Source organism: Boeremia exigua, assembly GCF_020726555.1.
Source record: "Boeremia exigua strain MPI-SDFR-AT-0100 chromosome Unknown C7974scaffold_5, whole genome shotgun sequence".
In the NCBI taxonomy this organism is placed as follows: domain Eukaryota; kingdom Fungi; phylum Ascomycota; class Dothideomycetes; order Pleosporales; family Didymellaceae; genus Boeremia; species Boeremia exigua.
In genome coordinates this window covers 959362-976639 of record NW_025763522.1, presented here as the reverse complement: position 1 = coordinate 976639, position 17278 = coordinate 959362, and the positions used below count along the sequence as shown (strand labels likewise).

At 51.2% G+C, this 17278-nt stretch overlaps 10 protein-coding genes and 1 non-coding gene across 11 annotated transcripts; 6 read left to right on the top strand and 5 right to left on the bottom strand.

Moving 5' to 3' along the window:
* Positions 1 to 232: 232 nt before the first annotated feature.
* On the top strand, positions 233 to 1190 carry C7974DRAFT_167936 (uncharacterized protein). The gene is made up of 2 exons (XM_046136086.1): positions 233 to 681; positions 730 to 1190. The coding sequence occupies exons 1-2, from the start codon at positions 452 to 454 to the stop codon at positions 1100 to 1102; spliced, it is 603 nt and encodes a 200-aa protein (XP_045997999.1). The 5' UTR covers positions 233 to 451; the 3' UTR covers positions 1103 to 1190.
* Positions 1158 to 2163, bottom strand: C7974DRAFT_167922 (uncharacterized protein). Its single transcript, XM_046136085.1, has 3 exons — positions 1857 to 2163; positions 1344 to 1807; positions 1158 to 1277 (listed from the first exon to the last, which is right to left on the bottom strand). Exons 1-3 carry the CDS (start codon positions 1963 to 1965, stop codon positions 1191 to 1193), a joined length of 660 nt encoding a protein of 219 aa, XP_045997998.1. The 5' UTR covers positions 1966 to 2163; the 3' UTR covers positions 1158 to 1190.
* Positions 2164 to 3504: 1341 nt separating this feature from the next.
* Positions 3505 to 4163, bottom strand: C7974DRAFT_167910 (cytidine deaminase-like protein). The gene has a single exon (XM_046136084.1). It carries the CDS (start codon positions 4128 to 4130, stop codon positions 3561 to 3563), a length of 570 nt encoding a protein of 189 aa, XP_045997997.1. The 5' UTR covers positions 4131 to 4163; the 3' UTR covers positions 3505 to 3560.
* An 88-nt stretch (positions 4164 to 4251) lies between these two features.
* C7974DRAFT_357517 (DNAJ domain-containing protein) lies at positions 4252 to 5659 on the top strand. Its single transcript, XM_046139620.1, has 2 exons — positions 4252 to 4474; positions 4522 to 5659. Exons 1-2 carry the CDS (start codon positions 4300 to 4302, stop codon positions 5427 to 5429), a joined length of 1083 nt encoding a protein of 360 aa, XP_045997996.1. The 5' UTR covers positions 4252 to 4299; the 3' UTR covers positions 5430 to 5659.
* Positions 5660 to 5968: 309 nt separating this feature from the next.
* C7974DRAFT_471421 (uncharacterized protein) lies at positions 5969 to 7052 on the top strand (the record flags this gene model as incomplete). The annotated part of the gene is made up of 3 exons (XM_046146505.1): positions 5969 to 6042; positions 6091 to 6201; positions 6309 to 7052. Exons 1-3 carry the CDS (start codon positions 5989 to 5991, stop codon positions 7050 to 7052), a joined length of 909 nt encoding a protein of 302 aa, XP_045997995.1. The 5' UTR covers positions 5969 to 5988.
* Positions 7053 to 8231: 1179 nt separating this feature from the next.
* On the top strand, positions 8232 to 10029 carry C7974DRAFT_167897 (S-adenosyl-L-methionine-dependent methyltransferase). The gene is made up of 2 exons (XM_046136083.1): positions 8232 to 8528; positions 8579 to 10029. Exons 1-2 carry the CDS (start codon positions 8327 to 8329, stop codon positions 9907 to 9909), a joined length of 1533 nt encoding a protein of 510 aa, XP_045997994.1. The 5' UTR covers positions 8232 to 8326; the 3' UTR covers positions 9910 to 10029.
* C7974DRAFT_167893 (survival protein sure-like phosphatase/nucleotidase) lies at positions 10010 to 11191 on the bottom strand. The gene is made up of 2 exons (XM_046136082.1): positions 10896 to 11191; positions 10010 to 10843 (listed from the first exon to the last, which is right to left on the bottom strand). Exons 1-2 carry the CDS (start codon positions 11068 to 11070, stop codon positions 10110 to 10112), a joined length of 909 nt encoding a protein of 302 aa, XP_045997993.1. The 5' UTR covers positions 11071 to 11191; the 3' UTR covers positions 10010 to 10109.
* Positions 11192 to 11702: 511 nt separating this feature from the next.
* Positions 11703 to 12772, bottom strand: C7974DRAFT_167891 (uncharacterized protein). Its single transcript, XM_046136081.1, has 3 exons — positions 12503 to 12772; positions 12242 to 12454; positions 11703 to 12189 (listed from the first exon to the last, which is right to left on the bottom strand). Exons 1-3 carry the CDS (start codon positions 12649 to 12651, stop codon positions 11892 to 11894), a joined length of 660 nt encoding a protein of 219 aa, XP_045997992.1. The 5' UTR covers positions 12652 to 12772; the 3' UTR covers positions 11703 to 11891.
* A 386-nt stretch (positions 12773 to 13158) lies between these two features.
* On the bottom strand, positions 13159 to 13240 carry C7974DRAFT_t59. The gene has a single exon. It is a non-coding gene; the product is annotated as a tRNA-Trp (tRNA).
* A 320-nt stretch (positions 13241 to 13560) lies between these two features.
* On the top strand, positions 13561 to 15575 carry C7974DRAFT_167728 (bleomycin hydrolase). Its single transcript, XM_046136076.1, has 3 exons — positions 13561 to 13776; positions 13839 to 13930; positions 13980 to 15575. The coding sequence occupies exons 1-3, from the start codon at positions 13641 to 13643 to the stop codon at positions 15288 to 15290; spliced, it is 1539 nt and encodes a 512-aa protein (XP_045997991.1). The 5' UTR covers positions 13561 to 13640; the 3' UTR covers positions 15291 to 15575.
* A 1-nt stretch (position 15576) lies between these two features.
* Positions 15577 to 17188, top strand: C7974DRAFT_167738 (pyridoxal phosphate-dependent transferase). The gene is made up of 3 exons (XM_046136077.1): positions 15577 to 15710; positions 15763 to 15927; positions 15977 to 17188. The coding sequence occupies exons 1-3, from the start codon at positions 15625 to 15627 to the stop codon at positions 17022 to 17024; spliced, it is 1299 nt and encodes a 432-aa protein (XP_045997990.1). The 5' UTR covers positions 15577 to 15624; the 3' UTR covers positions 17025 to 17188.
* The last annotated feature ends 90 nt before the right edge of the window (positions 17189 to 17278 follow it).

The window sequence follows — 17278 nt, the reverse complement described above, 5'->3', positions numbered from 1 at the left end:
TTGCAGTTCACTTCATGTCATATCCCGGAAGTACCGTTCGAGCACATGCAGCTAACTCGGACATGAACCAACTGAGCGTGTAGGATCTGTCAATTGACCGTTATATTAGTGAGGCGTCATCCCACTGAACGGTGTACCTATCAGCTGCATGTTCGAAGTGACCTGGTAGGCTGACCGTGGAGCTGCAGCACGAAGCTCTGGCTGACCTCCCGATTTCATGCCGTTACAACCATGATAATAAGTAAGAAGGGTCGGCAGTCCGGCGGTGGTTGGCTGACTTGTTTCTCTGCTTCATCACTCTCACTGTCACTCTTCATCTCGCGTTTGCGCGTGTGTACCGTTACAGATCTTGTTCGACAGAGCTACGGAAATTCTCATCCTGCGCCACAAGCTTCGCGTCTGTTGCATTGACAGTTGTTTGATCTCCAACCAGATTTGACTTCCTTATACCATGCGCACTTTCCATCTCGTCGCCGCGCTCTTTGTCACGCTATGCGCTGCGACGCCTAAAGCAAGACCAGAAGTCGAAGCAGACGCCGTGCCTCAGATCACCAATAATGCGCCTTTTTCAGGAGCGATCTATTTAGTCAATCCCAATGGCCAGCAAGTGACAGCACAAAGCACAAACTATTGCCCTTCATCCGCGTCCCAGAGCTGCAGCTCGGTGAGCGCGCCCAGCTGGTGAGTCGCAACATTTTTTGAATGAACAATAGCTTAAAGTGTTGCCAGGTGCTGCCCTGCCAACTTCGCATGCGTTGTCCCCGCGAACTCGAATGGACTTCTTGGTTGCTGTCCAGCAGGAAGCACATGCGGTGGCTCTGTGAATGCAGCAGCGATAGTAACCGTGACAGTGCTAGCTCAACCAGAAACCACATACATACAGCAGCCGACGTCCTTCATCGTTTACAATGCGCCGACCACAGTGCAAGGCGGCTTCTGCGCGACAATCACAATGGATGGACCTGGGTTACCAAAGGCAGCGGAAGGGCAATGTGGGACCATTTTGATTGTCGCAGAAGGTGTCTCTTTAAGGATCTTTGGCATGGGAGCCAGCATTACTGCAGTACTGTTACACGCTGCCTTGGGTCGAATGTTCCGGTAAGGTCGACCACGATACAGCATTGATGATTAACGATGATACGTACGCTCTACGAACCTAGACTAGCAACTTACTCTCGCGAGACGATAACCTAGTTTCCCCTCTCAGCATCCTCCTTGTCGTTCTTGGGTACATTGATCAATTTCGGCACAGTCACAGCGTTGAGGTGGCGGAAGGCCTAACGAATGATTAGCACAAAATTCTGAAGATGCCCAACGGGACATGATAGAGCAACAAAACTCACATTTGCGATCGCGCCTTCCGGCAGTTTGCCGTTCCACTTATCCTCAACCTTCTGGATCTTTCCTTCCCCATCGAGGTGAATAGCCACAACACTGCTGACTATCTGCTCCATTCCAATTCCCTTAACTACATACTTTGTCTTCATGTCCATTAAGATTGGGTTTCCAGCATCCGTGACGCTATGATGCTGTCTCTCGATCTTACTGAATGCGCTCTGCAATCCGTACCATTGCGCCTGGTACTTGTCGCGGCCCTGGGCAATGGTGATGGGATCTTCGAACGTTGCGTCGTCGCGCCACAGAGCAAGTTTCTTCAGCGAGGGGCGGCCAGCGAAGAGATCGAGGATTGAGCCAACGACAGTCTGTTGTTGCGAGGAAAGAGTGACGCCAGAAGCAGTTTGGATGTCGGTGTTCTCGATGTTAAGGGAGGAGGAAGATTGGCTGGGAATGCCGGGTACAGCTTCAGCTTGAGAGATTTAGCAGATGTGTGCAGAAGTTATCTAGGCCGAGCTTACCGGAAGACATTCTGGCTGATGTTGTGAATCTGGATATATGCGAGACTGTGGGCTTCGATAACTGTCTGAGCGCTGTGTTGCAGGTTCGTGTAGTTGTGAATGGACGCATTTGTTGGACTTCGAATACTTATGCCTATAGATGAGATTCGCCTGACGTTCCTTTATGCAAGCAATCATTTGCCTGTGACGCGTGCTTTCTCGAACGCGTTCAGTAGAGTCTAAGACGTCATCGGCTAGTCCTTCGAGACGTGCCAGTGGTAGATCGTGCGGCTTGTCGCGGGGTCAAGCTTCGAGAATGCGAATTGTGGGTTTTGCGCATCGACATTTCCCATCATTTGAGAGTGAGAGGATCAGTTTGGCTCATCTCAGATCGTGATTCTCAAAGTCCGATGGTGACTTCGGTCTGTCGTCGGCGAGATGGGTCTCTTGCATCGATCTTCAACGCGTCTTTACATACTTTCGCATCCAACGTATGGCTGCAACGAGATGCACTCCCATGAGTGTACCTAGGTATTCAATGGGAACTGAATACCCAGACCAGATCTCATCGTCGCTGGCGATTTGTTTTTCCCGGCTGAGCTGAGGCCAAGCCTTCTATTTTCGCAAGAGCTGCGCCGCAGCCAGCCACGGACATGGCTGGTAGATGAGAACCATATGCGGAACGCAGCGAGTGGAGCGAGCGCTAAAGTCATAATTCTGACAGGATGTAGCTTACCTTGCCTCGCGGCACAGGTCTGGAGTTGGGTTTTTGTGCATGTCTCAAGCTCTCTCGAATTTTGAGCATGTCGAAGCGCTGCTTCGCCACACCCGACAAGCGTCGCGTCCAATCTGCAGTTAAAGATATCGAGACAAACTCTATCATCCAATCTCTTAATTGTGCCGCCCAGCAGATAAAGTTGGGTTGGGGCGTGGTCTACATGTCAGCTTAGCAGCCACACAAACAAGGGCTGGCTCCTGCAAGCCGCTCTCAGCTTCGGGAACCCCTTGGATGGCGTGTCGGTGTAAACACTATTGGGTCCATATAATTGCTACATACCACGCTGGAATGCGGTGGGCTCTCGCGCAACAACACCAACATCATCAGCATGCTACGTATCCGTCAAAAGCGGCGAGGAGTCACCTTCGCAAACCCACCGGCCCAAGCATCGAGCAGCAACTCAGCATCCAGACTACCCAAAACACCACCAGGAACACTTCCGACACCTAGACTCGACAAGCCAAAGCCGAAAAATGCGCGCATTACCTCGGCGACAGCCTCCAAACGCACGCCGCAGCACCCTTCCAACGCGCCCACCAAAGTCAGCAACCGCCAGCGACGACTAGCTTCACTCTTTATGGCACTCATGGCATCGAGTTCTATTCCAATTGAGGCCGATGCAGATACAATCGAAGCTGCGCAAAAAGCTACTTCTGCCCCAAAAGCCCCATCAGATACAAAGCATAGGCGAGATGTTAGCACTGTACGTGTGCAAGAAGTCAGGGTGGGCCGGTGGAAGCGATTCCGGTACGAGTTAAGCCTGAATACGAGGAGAAGAAAGATAGAGAGGGATGACGAGGTCGAATTGGTTAACTTGCTGGAGGTTAAAGTATAGGAGAAGAGCTTGTGTGGTAGTTTGCCTTAATGCGTCGCCACGAAGTGGATGTGATGGCATGCACTGGTTTACTCGGTCCATTTGGTTTTACATTGTCGATATCGGAATTCCCTTATGTCTCATGTCCAGCAGTTGCGACCTGCAGGATTCGCTCTTCTAGACCAGGCACATGTATACACTCAATGCCATGCTCTCGCAGCTTCGCTATGCCCTCGTTGGCACCAACAAATTTCTCCGGCTCTTTGGCTCCGAGATAGACCTTTTTAATTCTTGGTTTCCCATCCGGTCCTCGTGTACGAATGAGACGATCCACGCATGGCACGTTGCCAACTGATCTCTTGTTGCATGGTTCCATCGTAGTGTAGATGACCGTGCTGGCAGGCAATTTCTCTCCTGCACGCTCCTCGGATAGGCCATGCGCATTTGCAAACTTCAGCAAACAGCATTGCTCTGCATGTGTGTTGCCTTCGCATTCTAATGTGTAGCCTCGTTCGAGGATAGTGCCAGTGACTTCGTCGACAAGTAGGGCTCCAACACAGAAGTTTGTTGGCTTTGGTGTGGACTCTTGTGCTTGATCAAGAGCGAGGCGCATGTATTGCAAGTGATCATTGGGGTCAGGCACTTGCGCCGGAGGAACTGGACCATCCCACATTCTCACAGGACCTTCCCATTCTTCTGGCATCTTGATGGTGAAATAGAAGGGTAAGAGTGAGTGCCCACGCATGACGTTTCTTGTGATGCAAATGTGGGTCTTCTTATCGATAACCACGGCCCACTTTCACACCATACGCGACGCGTTGCAAGCTCACTACGCGCTCGATCATCACCTCACTTTCACAACAGACGACAGCATGGCGAGGAAACACAAGGAGGATTACGAAGAACGCAGCTCTGACGACGAAGAGATCGGTGCGGAGGATGGCCCACCTACGATCAACCCATACGAGATTCTTGGCCTGGAGCACCATGTGACGGCCGAAGATGTGAAGAAAGCGTATAGGAAGATGGCGCTGAAGCATCATCCAGGTACGCAATACTACCTTTACCCCCAGAGCTGTACTTACATTCCCCAGACAAGGCTGCCGACGGCGACAAAGAAGCTGCGAACAAAAGGTTCCAAGAGATCGCATTCGCATACGCCATCCTTTCAGACGACCGCAGACGTAAGCGCTATGATCTTACCGGAAGTACGGCCGAATCACTCGAAGATGATGAAGACTTTGACTGGCTGAGCTTTTATCGCGGACAATTCGAGAACATCGTCAGCGAGGAGGCTATCAATAAGCTCTCGAATGAGTACAAGGGCAGCGATGAGGAGCGAGGAGCTCTGCTGAAAGCTTACAAGAGGTACAAGGGCAACTTGAATCAGATCTACGAAGCCGTCATGTTATCAGATATTCTTGTTGACGACGACCGTTTCCGAGAGCTCCTGGACGACGCCATCTCGAAGGGCGAGATCGAATCATACCCCGCATATGCTAAGGAAACGGACGAGACACGCTTGAAGGCCAAGGAAGCTGCAAAGAAGAGTCGTGAGGACTTCGATAAACGTCAAGCAGCTGAGGAGGCCAAAGGAAAGCAGGCGAGCAAGGCGACCACTAACAAGGCGACCAGCAAAGCAAAAAGCAAGAAGAGTGGCGGCGGCGATATGTCTGATCTTGCAGCTCTCATTCAACAACGCCAGAAGTCAAGGGCTGGGGGGTTCTTTGACCATCTCGAGGCGAAGTACGCACCCAAGTCGAGAGGCAGCAAGCGTGCCACGCCTATGGAGGAGCCACCTGAAGAGGCATTCCAGGCTACAGCTGCTCGAGCGAAGAAGCGCAAGCAGAGCAAAAGGGTCGTAGATGATGAAGATGAGGACATGGATCTTGGCGAAGAGGAAGCTAACATCTCGGAAGACGATTACGAGGAGGAGGTTGCGCGCAAGCCAAAAGCACACGGAAAGGCTAGAGGACGAGGTCGCGTGAGCAGCATTGCTTGAAGGCTTCCATCGGGCTACCCCATCCGATTCCCTTTAGGCTTGTAGTCTTAGCGTTCCCGATTGGCATTCATTCTGGAAACATTGCATAGCACGGCGTCTGTTCACTGGGTAGGCTGCGGCGTCTGGGTAACTGCTGCGATGAAGTATCGTAAACTCACACCAGTCAGCTGGTTGCCTTCGTATGAATTTCTTCGTTTGTTCTTTTCCGATGCTCTGAATTGCGCATTCGTACAACACTGATGTCGTGTTGCGAGCTGCTCTGTAATCTCGCCTGCTGATTTCACCTCTCCTTCACTCCAAGCGCCCCACAGGGAACTTACACTAAGCCTCGACACCACCTCAGTCTTTTCTCCTAGCGCACAGCCACTTTCACCTTTACTACTAACTACTATAAAGCATTCGCTGCTTGAACAAAAAGCGAAGCAGCTATGACGGAACCGACAGCTCCAGGGACGCCGACAGCCAGGAAGGTATGAGCAAACACAGCCCGAGTGCACTTCACACGCTGACACCAAGATCACAGTCTCTATCGGGCGCACCGTCCACAACTGCATCGAACATGCTAACTTTGGGATCACCTATAAATATACCAAAGCGCAAGTGGCAAGGCGGCGTGGGTGATTACCTGACCGATGGCCTTAATAGATACTAATGTGTTCAGAACATATCACTCCCATTGCAAGGCTTGATTCGACCAGATAGTGCCGGCGCACCTTGGGCTCAAACTGCGCCAGCAAAGAAGCAGAAGACCGAGAGAGAGACAACAAGTCAGGTGAGTGTTGAGAGGTTATACATGGTCGCGGCGTCCCTTTATGCGACGACACCGTCTCATATACACTCTTTTTTTGCGTATCGCTGACAACTTCCCGGCGATTTCAGCACATCTATGCGCCTCCGCCTGCGACTTTGCATCAGAGCCAGTCCTTTCCCCATAACACATTGATTGTAGACCCGAGGTCGCTGCAGCTCCAAAACCAGTATCTTCCTCATAACCCATCGGCTATCGACCCAAGATCGCTGCAGCTCCAGAACCAGTATCTTCCTCATAACCCATCGATGGTGAATCCAAGACCGCCGCAGGTCCAGAACCAGAACCAGAACCAGTATCCTTCTCAGAACCCATCGAGTTTGCAACCAAGACCGCCGCGGCTCCAGAACGTGGCCTCGCTGAATCCAATGACGGTGCTCCAGGGAACCTTCATAGCCGCTCTTAATAGCAAGCCGGACCTCCTGCCATCGAATCCTACCCAGGATCCTGTTCGCTCATCGCGTATCGACCGCATAGCTCATATCATGTGGCAGCTCGTTTTCAAACAGGATGAGCTGATGAAAGACATCACAGCAAAAGCTTCCATGTTCGCACAGATCAAGCTGCGAGCGTTAGCAAAGCTGAACTATCTGCCCAGCTGGTGGCTTCTCCGCGAAGCTGCTTGCGACTTCATGAAACGTCAGAGGTGGGTCGTAAATGACAGCAACATGCAGACGCTCTGGAAAGATACACTTGAGTGGTGCAAGAGGGTGGAAACGAAGCTCGGAATGCAGAATGACGGTGCTACAGCAACGAAAGAAGAGACCAGCGAAACGTCGCCAGCTCAGGAGCAACATGTGAAAGTGGAGACCTAGTTGAGCTTGCTCGAAGACATGGATCTAATTAGTTCCATTTCTGGCGGATATGTTTCCTTGGTCAACAAGTAGGCACTTGTACCCATCAATTAGCCGCTTTTCATCAGCAGTCAATAGGCCAAATCAAAATGTACACGAAGACTCAAGCAGTGCAACGCCGAAACAGAATTCTGCGGATTTGTTCCATCCATGCCTTTGTGCTGCTGAGACATTCTGGAAGACAGTGGTTGGAGGTGATCTGTGAAGTCAGACACAAACAGTCGTTGGTGTATAAAACTGTAGTCTTGTCACCAGAAATGCGAAAAGTCAATATCAGACTCTAATTCTGTATACATCCAGTAACCAGAATAACGATGGACCTATTGCCTATTAACGCTGCAGGTCCGACGCTCCTCACCTTCACGGCACATGACCTCAGACAGCAGTACCCCCATCTCCCTACTTGGGCAGTTCTTGCCTTCTCTGTCCTCAAGACGCCTCAGGAAAACTGGACACCGGAAGCGCGCGCTCTCCTAAATGGTGCATTTGCTCCAGTGAGACTGGCTGCGTACCTACTGGACCAATCTGAACATCGTGTTGGAACACTGAGTGGAGATTGGGAGAGTTATGCAGCAAGTGAGGAGGAGTGGAGCAAAGCGAGGGAGGAAGCCGATTTGTGGAGGCTAAGCAGGGACCTGAACAGGGCGAAGGACGAAGGGTGGATGCAGTGGAAGGTGAAGAAGTATCGAATGTGTTAAGTAGAGGTGCTTTGGGTGGTTTCTCGCGCATACCTAGCCAGTGCACAAGGAACGGGGACGTGTCGATGTGAGGAAAGCTCCCGTATCGTATCAAACGAATCAATAGCTTATATTTTGCTACATTCAACGATTTTGTGAGCCGTCCAGACACATGGAGAACATTCTAGTGTTTCGAGCCCGAGCGAAGAACTATTAACTTCGCACGCAGTACTATTGGTGCATACATCCACCTTCCATCTTACCATCTGTGATAGATTGATATGTGTGCTGTAAGTAGCCTTTTTTGCAGTATACACTAGATAAATGGGTGACAGACCAGGGGCATGTGAGAAGATGACGGTGACATCAACGGTCTACTTCGTACGGGAGGCTCCACCAACCGACCCCGCAACCCTGCATTTCTTTCGCACAAACTTACACTAGCGGCATAAACTTTCTAAGGGCGGGGAGCACTTTCTAGCTGCATTCTGACCTTCTCTTCTTAATTTACTATTCGAAGGACGGGTATACCACAAGAGCTAGGAAATATTATTCGAAATGCCGCGCGACTACTCGGACTCAGAATCCGACTCTGGAAGCTCGGTGGGCAGTATTGTTGAAGAGAGAAGCGAGGCCGATGAGACAGCGTTCAAATGTTTATTCTGCGATCAACAGTTTGCACGTGTGCCAGAAATGTCGTCGCATTGCACCTCAGAGCACGGATTTGATCTGAATGCGACAGTCAAGAGTCTCGGGTCAAGTCAGCCATGTCTCACCTTTCCTAATTGGGCTGCCACTGACATCCCACAGAGGCAGATGAAATCGACATCATTAAGTTGGTGAACTTCTTGAGATCAGAAGCACAAAGAGGGACAGAGCCTAAGAGCATCAAGATCACATTGGAAGACTTGAGTGATAAGTATCTCCAGCCAGTACTTGAGGACGATGCACTGCTTTTCGAGCTCGGAGATCTTATGCAAGACATCGAAACTAAAGCTGTCGATTATGAGGAATTCGAAGCAAAGCTCCAGAAGGATATGCCAGAAGACTTCTCGAGGATACAGGTCACGAGTGACCGAGACGAGGACTACTTTGAATCGTACAAGGGCAACAGTATTCACCGAGAAATGATCGAGGATAGCGTACGGACGGAAGGCTACCGCGACTTCATTGAGAAGAACCTCGAGGTTTTCAAAGACAAGGTTGTCCTTGACGTTGGCTGTGGCACCGGTATTCTCTCCCTCTTCTGCGCCCGCGCTGGCGCAAAGAAAGTCTTCGCAGTCGACAACTCGCAAATCGCGGTCCGTGCAAAAGAAAATGTCGAGAAGAACGGGTATGCAGACCGCATTCAGGTCATCCAGGGCCGTATTGAGGACTTCAACACACAGCGCCAGATCGGCAAGGAGAAGGTCGACATCATCATCTCCGAGTGGATGGGCTATGGTCTCTTGTTTGAGGGTATGCTGGACTCAGTGCTGCGCGCTCGCGACATGTATCTCAAAGAAGACGGCCTTCTGGTGCCAAGTCACTGCAACATCCGCCTCGCGCCCGTCTCGGACGCTGCCTGGATCGACGACGCTACAGGCGCAAAGTTCTGGAAAGACGTGTACGGCTTTAACTTCTCGTCTATGATCCCCGGTGGCCTACTTAACCACCGCGAGATTGGCGTGTTCGACGTCCCGCCCACAGCGCTGTGCGGATCAGCAAATGCCCACCTGCTCGAGATGAAGACTGCATCGATTGGCGACCTGAGCTTCAAGATCCCGCTGCAAATGACTCTCGACCGCGATGTCGACTCGATCCAGGCCATTGCCATCTGGTTTGACACTATTTTTGTCCACCCCGGCAGCACACAAGACATCAAGACGATCGACGACGTGGACTGGCAGAAGAACGGTATCCCTGGTCTGGGCTTCTCCACTGGACCTGCAAATACGCCTACGCATTGGCATCAGGCTGTCTTGCTTCTAGACGATGAAGTTGCACAGAAGCAGAAGTTCAAGAAGGGCGAGGTTTTGGAGGGTACGCTACAATATGCTAAGGAGAAGGGCGACGACAGGGGAATCACCGTCACTGTAGAGTGGAAGGGCAAGGGGGAGAGCGGAGAAGTTGATGGGAAAGTCAGACTTTCTATGGCATAGACAGATACGCGAAGGTACCTTTATGGGACCCTGTATGGCGTCACTAGTGTCACTTTAAGCTGAGGGCTATCTTCAACATTTAAGAAGCCGACTAGCGCCAGGTACACTTGACTCGGTCACTTTTGAATTGACTTGGATTTGATCTGTTTTGTATCTCGTCTTCTACCCAAGCTTCGTTATTTCAGACCTCTGAGGAACATCTACGGTAAGCATGACAGGATCGGCTTCAGCTTGTTGTAGATGATCTGCTGCTGGGCAGCTGCTACAGTTGTCTTGTCGTTCGCATCACCGGGAGAGATGGACACAAAGCAGTCGTTACCCCGAATGACAGCAACATCGGCCTCCCAAGGCAGCCTTGCTGTCGTTCCGCAAATGGTGATGTCGGCAGCACTGCCAATAAGACCAGTGTTGATGCGAGTGAAGATGAATTTGAACTGATTGACGTTATTGCACTTGGTGCTCGACACAGCCGGGAAGTTGACATTCAGCCAGGTGTTATCTGGGAGGTAGGGTTTTCCAGAGTTGATGATGGTGTTCGTGACGTTGAGAGCAAGATCTGCGTAGATTTTGCTGTACAGCGGAGTGGGTTGGTTCCACGCAGTCGGGTCACCACTCACACCAGAGAATGCAATAGCGGGGATTTTGGCTGTCTTTGCGGCATAGACCGCTGCTCCGACAGTTCCAGAGAAGGGAACTTGGACGGCAACATTGCTGCCGACGTTGGGCCCTGTAAGGGCGAGTTCTGGGGCAGCGCCATTCCAGAGTTTTGGCCCAGTGGTCGAAATTCCTGCCTTGATCGCCGTGACCGGGAAGGAGTTGACGTAGTTTAGGCGGGGATCGGTGGCATTAGCGCCTGTTGCTGAACTTCCACCAGGGCAAGAGGAGAACTGGCAGCCATCGGAGTCTACAGTCGTCGGTGCGGCATCAGACGAGCCTAATACCGTCAACAGAGCGTTCTCTCAGATCGGTTGATAGGGGACACAAACCTTTGCCGGACTGGTTTTCGGCTGGGCCGCTGAGCACGACTTGGTTTCCGGCAGAGGTAAGAACGTTGAAGAATGTCCTGAGGTTGATCTCCGCCCAGCCATCGTCGTTGCTCTGTACAATACGGATGCCCTGAGCGAGCGGCAGAGCCGCAGCGATGAGAAGTGAGCAGCGCATAGCGTATCACTTTGACCGAAAGAAGGTGGGGTACAACTGAGGTAAGGTAATGGAATGAGACGAACGAAGACTACACACTTGTCTGCTCACACCAATTTAGGGTGGCTATGAATGGATGTTTATACCTATAGCACCAGCAATACTAGCCTAGTATCCACAGCCATCTAAGCCTACCTAATCATGCTCCGTCGTCGCATACGCAAAGCTGCCGATTCGGTTTACTGCATAACGAAAATCGCACGATTAGCTGAACGTGCTCCAGACAGTGATATGATTGAACGTGTAATCTATTGACACCGGAGCGAGAAGCGGCTTTGAAGCTGTGAATGGTTGCTGATGTCCGAGGATGGAGTTTCGCGTCGCAATTGGCCAATGGCAGCTCGGAAGCTGCGGCTCCCCTGACAGGCAACCCCTGGCGCGACAGTTCCTGCGGCGTTTTTCCATGCGGTTCTATCCCCTGGTGAGCCCTGCAATTCAATTCGACAATGAGCACTGAGGATGAATGACATGTCACTCTAAATTAAGCTCCTTCCTCAAAGATATTCCACCAGGACGTAGAGTGGAGACTTGCATTGACGGCCCGTTCTTTGAATTAGAGAGCGGGCCGAGGCGCACGACCACTCACATGTTGGTCGAAGGCACATGCTAGGTGTGAAGACAGCTATCACCGTTGATGCCGATTCTGCTGAGGGGTACTGTGCTGCAAGCCATTGGCATGAAGGGATTAGTGCCAGTCTGTGTCTTCCCGTAAGATATATGATGGACAATGAATGCCAAAGTAGACTGGATGAGTGTGAATTTGCTATCGAGTTCTCGCGCAGTTACACCATATGCGCTGGTTTCATTGGTTGTTGACTATAGTAGTCGTTTGATGCGCCCTGCGCTTGATATGGCGGGAGGTACTGGTTTTGTTGAAGCTCGACTGGCGTATCGGTTTGTGAATAGTACGCTGTGTTCTGCTGGTGTGCAGCGTTCTGATACTGCGGCGGGTAGGGTGTTGGAATGGCGGGATTGTACATGGCTGGGTTGTGCGCTGCACTATAGTTGCCTCGCAGAGCTTGCTTCTTCGCGCGGTGGTAGCCGACTGCTGAGTAGATCAGAAGACCGACAAAAGAGAGGCTAGAGCAAGTCAGTATTGCATGCACGGATTGTGAGCTTTGGGTTGGCTTACAATACAAAGATGCTGAAGCTAATGCCAGCTGCGCTTGTTCCTCTCGCGACAGCCACAATGTCCATCAGTAGAACCCCCCCAAAGAACCCTGTCTGGAAGCAGTTCATGGTGAGGAATGTTCCAGGCTTCAGCGCATCACGCAAGAAAAGTACGATGGCGAGAATATCGATGAGGAGGCAGATGGCAATGAATAGCATGAAAACCACAAGACTCCTACAGTTTGTTAGTTTTTGAGTGTATAGGCAGAAAACAGGTACTGACGCAACAGCGGGCTTTGCGAACTCTCCAATGCCATCAATGCGACGAATAGTGTATGCATAGACTGCTATGAGGAAGACCATGATACAGATCCGCACGCACCAGAATGGTACGAGGATGCGCTTCTTCCACAGTCCGGGTTGATTAGCCATTGTGAATTGTCGAGTGATAGGGCAAGAATAACGATAGTGGTCACCGTCAACGGGCGGCCACTGGTTTATCAAGAAAGTTCGGATCGGACGTGTTGAGCAAAATTCCTAAGATCTTGTAGATCTATGTGCAGGGGTCAGGAGAAGGCGTCCAAGGCGGGCAGTGAATGTGGGTGAAACGCGCGTTGGCGCCTGGCGCAGAGCATCCTCATTTCCCAAGTTAGCAATCTGTGGCGCAGTGTTTGCTAGTATTGCGTAGAATGCAGGGCAGTTGAGTAAAGGGATGGTGTAACCATACGATCCCTCAATGGGTACCACAGTAACGAGGTGAGGGCAACACTTGAGCAAAACAAAGGACGTCGAAGCACGCGTTGGGTAGACGTTGCAATGTGGAGAGCGGGATGTCTAAATGGGTGGCTGAAACACTTCGGTCGACGATGAATAAAAAGCGGGCCGTTACTGGCAATTCGCACGCTTGGACACAATGCAAGCAAAAAAGCAAAAAGAGAATGACCCGAAGGCGATTTGAACGCCTAACCTTCAGGAGACACCTTTACTGGAATCTGACGCGCTACCATTGCGCCATCGGGCCGGTTAAACCGTGTCATTCAGTTTCATAAAAAGTTGTTGCATACGATGAAATATATCGTTGCACCCAGTGCGTGTCCAGCGCAATGTGGGGAGTCGGAGCGGAGCAACGTTTTTCGCACATCTCGAACGCAACATTGGTGTTCTATCCAATCTTTGTCTTAGAATATTGAATCCTTCTTTCGAATGTCAATCACTCTTCGACCTTAGTAACTTGCCTCATGACCAGCAGCATGAGGAAGGTGAGCCCAGCCACCTGATGCATCACATGCGGGGATGCCACGCGCCAACGATAACGATAACGATAAACAGGCGGCCATCATGGTACCCAGCTTCGCTCTCTATCTATACTAGAGACACTTCTCCTCTTAAGCTACTACATACTCATCAACATAGTCCACATCATGGGTGCACAGCAGTCTATTCCTTCCGATGCTGCTATCAACGAGAAACTGCGCGAGCGCCTCCAGGCCTTCAATCTGAACGAGGAACGAGTAATGAGCGAGAAGGATGGATTTGTGCACGTAGCTGACAATGCTCGTACGTGAATACCCAGAGGTGGACGTCAAATGTCTATGGAGCGATATCTAATCCCGTTACAGCCCCGAGGTTCTCACCACTGTCAAGACATGTGAAGACGGTTTCCACCAAAGATGCCGGGGAGTGGGAGAGGAAGGTCATGGAAGATCCCAAGGTGCGGTGTTCATCCGCTAAAATTGCAACAAACCTGACTCCAAAACTAGAACCGTCTTGCCCTTCTTGCTCTCAGCTCGAACCCAGCAACCGCCGTGCTGTCATCGCGCGCAGCCACTATCTCAGACATACACCAGTTCAACATCAAGATTCCCACCGAAGGCTCGCCAATCACAAACCAAGCCTCGTCAGGGCGATGCTGGCTCTTCGCTTCCACCAATGTTTTCCGCATTGCCATCATGAAAAAGTACAAGCTCGACAGCTTCCAGCTATCGCAATCGTATCTATTTTATTGGGATAAAATGGAGAAAGCGAACTACTTCCTCGAGAACATCCTGGAGACAACGTCCGAGAGCATTGACAGTCGCTTGATACAAGCTCTGCTGGCAAGTCCAGTGGGAGACGGTGGACAATGGGACATGGTAGCCAACCTGGTAGAGAAGTACGGACTAGTCCCTCACAGTCTCTACCCGGACTCTTTCAACGCAAGCAACTCAAAAGTGATGGATACTCTGATTACAACAAAGTTGCGAGAGGATGCAGTTCGACTACGCTCCCTCGCCCTCAGTTCAGCTTCGCCCTCTACTATCCAGGCCAATATTGCAGCTGAGAAGGCTACAATGATGCGCGAAATCCACCTCATCCTGACCCTGATGCTGGGTCCTCCCCCAGCGCCAGAAAAAGCCTTCACGTGGGAGTTTTCCGACCGAGATGGCAGCTCTCAGTCCGTAACGATACGCCCAATCGACTTTGCCAAGCAGCTGTCAGACAGCAAGACAGTGCGAGCACTCACAGGCACAGATGTTCACACACTCTTCTCTCTCGTCAATGATCCGCGCAACCCCTACAACCGACTCCTCAGTGTAAATCGACTCGGCAATGTCTGGGAAGGTCGCCCGGTAACTTACGTCAACACAGACATGAAGACCATCAAAGATGCCTGCATCGCTATGATCAAGCGCGGTATGCCAGTGTTCTTTGGCTCAGACGTAGGCAAGTACTCAGATTCAACCAAGGGTATCATGGACACAGATCTCTATGAGTACGAGCTTGGTTTTAATATCAAACTGGGTATGTCGAAAGCCGAGCGCCTGCAAACCGGCGAGAGCCAGATGACGCATGCCATGGTGTTGACTGCTGTGCATGTTGTGGACGGCAACCCAGTGAGATGGAGGGTGGAGAACTCGTGGAGCGACAGAGTAGGTGATAAGGGCTACTTTGTGATGAGTGACAAGTGGATGGATGAGTTTGTGTACCAGGCGGTTGTGGATCCGAGCGTGGTAAGCTCGACAATCCGAAAGGTTTTACAGCAAAAGCCGAAAATGCTTGAGCTGTGGGATCCCATGGGCGCTTTGGCGTGAGACAAACTTCTTCCATAGCGTAGCGTTTCTGATGAATGGTTGATGTTGCATCCTTCCTTCTTTATCTCCCATTCATGCCTGTATTCAGGCCTCAGTCAAATACTCAACTCGTCAATAAGCCTCTTCATACTGCACGTCTCAATCGAACCACATACCGCGATGAGCTAGCGTGTGAAGACTGGACTGACGAACTACTGTTGTGATGTTGAGCACATGTAGAGTCATTGGGGTGATGACTCCCGACATCGCCGCAGCCCCGCGGTAGTTTGTTTAAAAGTCCCCGCCAGCAGTTCCAGCGTCATCATAACTCGTCCGTCCACGAACAACACTCAAAATGGCACCCAGAAATACAGCATTCGACTTGCAGACATGCGCACGACCAAATATCCTCGCATTGGAGCCGTACCGCTGCGCGCGCGAGTAGGTGAAGCTCAAAAGGTCGCCAACTTGACAGCCAGCTTACAAATGCCAGCGACTACAAGGATGACGGCACCAATATCCTGCTCGACGCGAACGAGAACGCATATGGTCCAGGTCTGGCGCTGGACGGAAAAGGAAAGCTATCAGGCGCGAACGTCAATGGCACATCGAACTCAATCGACATAGACCTGCTCGGACTCAACCGCTATCCAGACCCGTACGCAAACCCACCATTACACCTTCACACTTACTCACCGTACTTTCAGTCACCAAGGAGATCTTAAGCAGCTTCTCTGCAACCTTCGTAACACCCACACTCACACATCAAAGAAGATCGGCCCCGAGCACCTCTTCGTAGGCGTTGGGTCAGACGAGGCAATCGATGCCCTGATCCGCGCTTTCTGTGTTCCGGGCCAGGAGAAGATTCTGACATGCCCACCTACATACGGCATGTACAGCGTGTCGGCGCAAGTCAACGATGTCTCGCTCGTCAAGGTCCCGCTGCAGCTACCCACCTTCGACCTCGATGTCCCCTCTATCCAGAAAGCGCTCGCCTCCGACCCTAGCATAAAGCTCGCGTACTTGTGCTCGCCCGGCAACCCTACAGGGAAACTGCTGAACAAGGAAGATGTACAAGCTATATTGGAGACGAACTGGAACGGTGTGGTGGTATTAGATGAAGCATACATTGACTTCGCACCCGAAGGCGCATCGATGGCAGAATGGGTCGCCGAGTGGCCAAATCTCGTCGTCATGCAGACAATGTCGAAGGCATTTGGTCTTGCCGGCATCAGACTTGGCGCTGCTTTCGCAGATCCTGCGGTCGCACAGATCCTCAACAACATGAAGGCACCATACAATCTCCCAAACCCGACTTCCCAGCTCGGACAAGCTGCATTGAGCCCACAGCACCTCGGTGTTATGAACAAGAATAAGAACTTGATTGTCGAGCAGAGGGAAAGGTTGATAAAGGAATTACCCAAGGTACCGGGTGTGGGACAGTTGCACGGCGGAACAGAGAGCAACTTCCTGCTTTATCAAATGCTAGATAAGCCAAATGGAAAGCCTAGTAACGAGGTTGCATTGGCGGTGTACGAGAAGCTAGCAGAGGACAGGGGTGTTGTGGTCAGATTCAGAGGAAAAGAACATGGTTGTGAGGGCTGTCTCAGAATCACCGTCGGGACAGAAGAAGAGTGCACAAGATTTTTGCAGGAGATTAAGAGTGTGTTGCAGAGCACCTATGAGACAAAGGGAAGTCTGGGAGGGGAGGGCGAAGAGCAGAAGGAAACTAAGGCCAGTGCCGTTGTTGCATAGAGTTGGATGGGGATTGCCCGAGGCAAGAGATAGATGTACATAATTCCATACGCTTGAAACAATGCTCCTGTGCGAGCCAATACGCTACTATTACGCCAACCGAGTCTCTTTGGGTGGACTCGTATGGGTTTGCGAACAAACTTCGAAGACACGACTCACCATAGTCTTGATTAAGAGGCTATATCTGAGAGCTTCGCATACATTTGATGCGATTGGTGTATTTCGTTCTGGGATGACTTTGCCTTCATTCTTGA

Excerpts from the sequence above, each read along its gene's own strand:
- C7974DRAFT_167738 (XM_046136077.1), top strand. The coding sequence starts at position 15,625 with ATGGCACCCAGAAATACAGCATTCGACTTGCAGACATGCGCACGACCA. Across the intron at positions 15,711-15,762 it reads CCGTACCGCTGCGCGCGCGA|CGACTACAAGGATGACGGCA; the intron begins GTAGGTGAAGCT and ends TACAAATGCCAG. Across the intron at positions 15,928-15,976 it reads CTCAACCGCTATCCAGACCC|TCACCAAGGAGATCTTAAGC; the intron begins GTACGCAAACCC and ends CCGTACTTTCAG.
- C7974DRAFT_167893 (XM_046136082.1), bottom strand. The coding sequence starts at position 11,070 with ATGCGCTGCTCACTTCTCATCGCTGCGGCTCTGCCGCTCGCTCAGGGC. Across the intron at positions 10,844-10,895 it reads CGAAAACCAGTCCGGCAAAG|GCTCGTCTGATGCCGCACCG; the intron begins GTTTGTGTCCCC and ends TGACGGTATTAG.
- C7974DRAFT_357517 (XM_046139620.1), top strand. The coding sequence starts at position 4,300 with ATGGCGAGGAAACACAAGGAGGATTACGAAGAACGCAGCTCTGACGAC. Across the intron at positions 4,475-4,521 it reads GGCGCTGAAGCATCATCCAG|ACAAGGCTGCCGACGGCGAC; the intron begins GTACGCAATACT and ends TACATTCCCCAG.
- C7974DRAFT_167897 (XM_046136083.1), top strand. The coding sequence starts at position 8,327 with ATGCCGCGCGACTACTCGGACTCAGAATCCGACTCTGGAAGCTCGGTG. Across the intron at positions 8,529-8,578 it reads AGTCAAGAGTCTCGGGTCAA|AGGCAGATGAAATCGACATC; the intron begins GTCAGCCATGTC and ends GACATCCCACAG.
- C7974DRAFT_167922 (XM_046136085.1), bottom strand. The coding sequence starts at position 1,965 with ATGCGTCCATTCACAACTACACGAACCTGCAACACAGCGCTCAGACAG. Across the intron at positions 1,808-1,856 it reads ATCAGCCAGAATGTCTTCCG|CTGAAGCTGTACCCGGCATT; the intron begins GTAAGCTCGGCC and ends AAATCTCTCAAG. Across the intron at positions 1,278-1,343 it reads CGGAAGGCGCGATCGCAAAT|GCCTTCCGCCACCTCAACGC; the intron begins GTGAGTTTTGTT and ends ATCATTCGTTAG.
- C7974DRAFT_167891 (XM_046136081.1), bottom strand. The coding sequence starts at position 12,651 with ATGGCTAATCAACCCGGACTGTGGAAGAAGCGCATCCTCGTACCATTC. Across the intron at positions 12,455-12,502 it reads TTCGCAAAGCCCGCTGTTGC|GAGTCTTGTGGTTTTCATGC; the intron begins GTCAGTACCTGT and ends AACAAACTGTAG. Across the intron at positions 12,190-12,241 it reads AGCTTCAGCATCTTTGTATT|CCTCTCTTTTGTCGGTCTTC; the intron begins GTAAGCCAACCC and ends GACTTGCTCTAG.
- C7974DRAFT_167728 (XM_046136076.1), top strand. The coding sequence starts at position 13,641 with ATGGGTGCACAGCAGTCTATTCCTTCCGATGCTGCTATCAACGAGAAA. Across the intron at positions 13,777-13,838 it reads GCACGTAGCTGACAATGCTC|CCCCGAGGTTCTCACCACTG; the intron begins GTACGTGAATAC and ends ATCCCGTTACAG. Across the intron at positions 13,931-13,979 it reads AGGTCATGGAAGATCCCAAG|AACCGTCTTGCCCTTCTTGC; the intron begins GTGCGGTGTTCA and ends CTCCAAAACTAG.
- C7974DRAFT_167936 (XM_046136086.1), top strand. The coding sequence starts at position 452 with ATGCGCACTTTCCATCTCGTCGCCGCGCTCTTTGTCACGCTATGCGCT. Across the intron at positions 682-729 it reads TCGGTGAGCGCGCCCAGCTG|GTGCTGCCCTGCCAACTTCG; the intron begins GTGAGTCGCAAC and ends AAGTGTTGCCAG.
- C7974DRAFT_167910 (XM_046136084.1), bottom strand. The coding sequence starts at position 4,130 with ATGCCAGAAGAATGGGAAGGTCCTGTGAGAATGTGGGATGGTCCAGTT.